The sequence below is a fragment of the Phragmites australis genome, chromosome 10 (genome assembly GCF_958298935.1).
Source record: "Phragmites australis chromosome 10, lpPhrAust1.1, whole genome shotgun sequence".
Classification (NCBI taxonomy): Eukaryota; Viridiplantae; Streptophyta; class Magnoliopsida; order Poales; family Poaceae; genus Phragmites; species Phragmites australis.
In genome coordinates, this window is record NC_084930.1 from 24,481,414 (window position 1) to 24,484,824 (window position 3,411).

General features: G+C 43.6%; 1 protein-coding gene across 1 annotated transcript; it reads left to right on the forward strand.

The window, feature by feature from the left end:
* Positions 1 to 431: 431 nt before the first annotated feature.
* Positions 432 to 2,925, forward strand: LOC133930411 (uncharacterized). The gene is made up of 5 exons (XM_062377050.1): positions 432 to 718; positions 816 to 964; positions 1,081 to 1,242; positions 1,971 to 2,086; positions 2,538 to 2,925. Exons 1-5 carry the CDS (start codon positions 562 to 564, stop codon positions 2,554 to 2,556), a joined length of 603 nt encoding a protein of 200 aa, XP_062233034.1. The 5' UTR covers positions 432 to 561; the 3' UTR covers positions 2,557 to 2,925.
* The last annotated feature ends 486 nt before the right edge of the window (positions 2,926 to 3,411 follow it).

A 3,411-nucleotide genomic window follows, 5' to 3' on the forward strand; every position in this document is an offset into this window, starting at 1 on the left:
AGAAAATAGATTAAAAACGTATATTTTCCTCTAACATGACTTCGCCTCCAATTTCTCCTCTCTTCCCTCCCCTCCCCTCCTCTCCTCCCTCTCTCTCAGCTCGACTGAATACCAATGAGGGTGTTGATGTTGACTGGGACAGCGCTCCGCATTTTGTACTAAAAAGTCTCGCTCGAATAGTGAGGGATACCTTTTTTAGCCCCCGATATTACAGTAAGGAAAATCTTACCCGCTTAGCAACGAATCCTCGAGAAAACATATTTAATATTGGCTGACGGTCAAGGTTGACAAGGTCTCTCATTTATCATACGAGAGCAAGCAACTTTATTATATTTTAAAACGATCGTATAATTTTATAAATTTTAAAAATATATATACATATAAAAATTCGAGCGAAGGAACCGAACTTACCTATTTCGCTCGAGAACTCATCGTAACCGTCAGCTGGGCCGTAGTAGGCCAAGCCCATTTTACTCATCTTCCATTCCTCCTCGCAGCCGCCGCCGAATAAACCCCAGCACGCCTCGCCGCCGCCGGCTCACCGGAGACCGCACCGCACCCATGGCCTCCCGCCGTGCGCTTCACCTCCTCACGCCCTCCCGCGGCATCTCCTCGACCCCGCACCTCGCCTCCCTCGGCTGGATCGACAAGATCAAGTCCACCTTCACCGGCAAGAAGCCCGACGAGACATCCAGTGCATCCTCCTTCACCCTCATCCGTAATTCCCCGATGTGCCCAACCGCCCTGGTTCCTATCTCGGTAAGCTATTGGCGGCGAGGCGGCCTGACCGTTGTCTCGGGGATTGGTTTTCGCAGAGTTCGCGGACACGATGGAGAAGGCGAGGAAGTTGGGGACGTTCAAGAACTTCGTGGCCGGGCGGTGCAGCGAGGCCACCGTCGTCAACTCCTTCGAGAAGCACTCCGCCGTGCTCCGCTACCTCGGCGCCATCGACCCCACCGGCGAGGTACACACTGCTCGGATAGAGTGGTCGCTTCGATGTTTCTTTACTTGAATGGATACGGTGCTTGGCATTGAAGTTTAGGGCTCAATTGATTGTGTGTGGTGCGCTTTGTTCTGCAGAAACTCCAAAACAGTGACAAGATTAACGCCACCAAGCACTGCAACTGCACAATTGCAGATGTGGAGCACATACTGGCCAAGTACACATGGGCTAAAGAGGCTCAGAACAAGATTGAGAAGCTCAAGGAAGAAGGAAAGCCATTGCCGAAGTCGTTTAATGAGGTAACTCTAAGTAGACTGACAAGGATGCCGAGCCGTGTGTGATCACGGGATGGCGTGAGGCACGCTTTTGAGGGGTATTGGAGAGTGTTAATCCTTTTGAATTGATTTATAGTCTATACTACTACTATATTACTAAGCATTGTACATTGTACTTAATAAGAAGAACAAATAAAGACATACCGGGAAGGGAGTGGAGGAATAAAACAGAAGACACCAATGAAGTGCATAGCATGTTTGAGTAATGGAAAGTTTTAAACAAACATTCAGCTGGATAAAGGACATTGCATCACAAGGGAAGTGAGGTGCGGTATTGTGTATAAATATATAGGGGAGGAAATGTTGTGGCCTGGTTTTTTCATCTTAATGTGAAATTATTCACCATTGATCGTCTTATTCAACTGGTATTTCAAGGTGTCAAAATAATAGTTCGGTCACTGCAGGTTGGTTATGCTTTTGGGACTTTTTCTCATTTTTCTGTTTTTGTGTGGTCATGTTTGATATATCTGATTTCTGACATGCTCCTTTTAGCAAATTCTACTCTTAGTGTTCTCTTCATCATAAACAACTTTTGGATAATTTTTAAGAAGCTCTGTAAAGCACTATGTAACTCATTAGTTTTTTATCTCCTTTGGAAGTATTTTGTCTCACATGACATGAATTTGCATTTAGATTCTCTTTCTTGCAGTATTGCTGAATCATTTGATTGTTGAATCATACCTTGTCTGTAGGTGCAAAATCTAATGGGTTCTACACCACTGGACGTTGGCAGATCCAATCTGGCAAAGAGTGGTCAGATAAGTAGGAATGCTCTCTGCCCATGTGGTTCTAAGAAACGATATAAAAGGTTTGATGCTTCCAAACCTGGTTTTATTACTATTGCGCTGCTGTTATTTGATTGATAACCTTTCCTTGGGGAATCCAGTTGTTATAATTTACTTGTGCTGTAGTGCCTTAAATATTGCAATCTGCAGATAATAGTCCGCGTTTGATATAATTGTTCTAGTATATAAATATACATGATTTAGAATACTACTGAAGTATATGTTAGCAAAAGGTGGATATGAACTGCTCATATGCAAGGTGTGGAATATGTATGGCCAAATAGTAAATTTTAATCGAAGGATAACTTCTTTAATCATTTAGTAGTGAAAAAGGAAGATAATAATCAGACGATATTATAGGACTATGGTATTCTTTTCAGTTTCTTATGTGTTTTTGTATTCTTGCTCACATACAGTAATATGTTTCTTTTGTGTTATTATGACAATGTGTTCTTTGTTGCCTCAAATGTGAAGGTGCTGTGGAGCTTCTTGAAAACAAAAACCATGCTTTAATTTTATTGCACGTGCTGGCCGGAGGCAACATTTTCCTTTGCTGTGATCAAGAAAAGTTTTTTGCAAGTCTCAGGGCGAGCAGCTCGCCTTTTCTGATACGAAACTTGTAAAGCACCATAAGTGAGCTCTGTATTACACTAGAAACCCTTGCTTAAATGCATGGCATCGGTCGGATTTGTTGTTTAGCATTGATTTGTTAAAGCGGAGAAATAACGGAAACATCCAGCTACCTTGTTTCAGAGACAAGCCTGACTATGTTTCTGCTTTACCATCTGTCAACATTTTATGCTCTAGGTAGCTTTAGGAGTTTTGGTGGATGTATCTGAATAAAGTCACTGAAGGTTTCTCCTTTCAGGCCCTCCACAATGCGATAGTTTTGTCAAGAAAAAATTGGCATGGGTTAGAATCGAGTACAGTTGGGTGGCTTCACTCGTAGGTCCCACCAACGAAATAAAAGAGGGAATCTGACTCGTTCTCGTCTTCCCCACCTAGCTCATCCCGTTTTCTCTATCCTCATTAGTCACATCAAATGTATAATCACCATGCTTCCCTAGTGCTATTGGTTCGATTAAGCATAATTTTTATTTCTCTATTCCAACCACCAAGTAAGTTACGAGTGCAGTTAACGAGAAGGACAGGGTTGGGTAGTAGCTAGCAAGAAGAAAGAGCGGGACGGTGGTGCTGCATGATGGACAGACGCCCGGAGCTGCAACGCGCGGGTTCACCTAATCTAGGGACCTGTCCTCGCGCTCATCCTTCGGTTTCGTGGCACCTCCGCCTCTGACATCCTCTTGCCCATTCCTACACTTAAACTCCACACCTCCATGTACACATC

Excerpts from the sequence above, each read along its gene's own strand:
- LOC133930411 (XM_062377050.1), top strand. The coding sequence starts at position 562 with ATGGCCTCCCGCCGTGCGCTTCACCTCCTCACGCCCTCCCGCGGCATC. Across the intron at positions 965-1,080 it reads CCATCGACCCCACCGGCGAG|AAACTCCAAAACAGTGACAA; the intron begins GTACACACTGCT and ends TTTGTTCTGCAG. Across the intron at positions 1,243-1,970 it reads TGCCGAAGTCGTTTAATGAG|GTGCAAAATCTAATGGGTTC; the intron begins GTAACTCTAAGT and ends CCTTGTCTGTAG.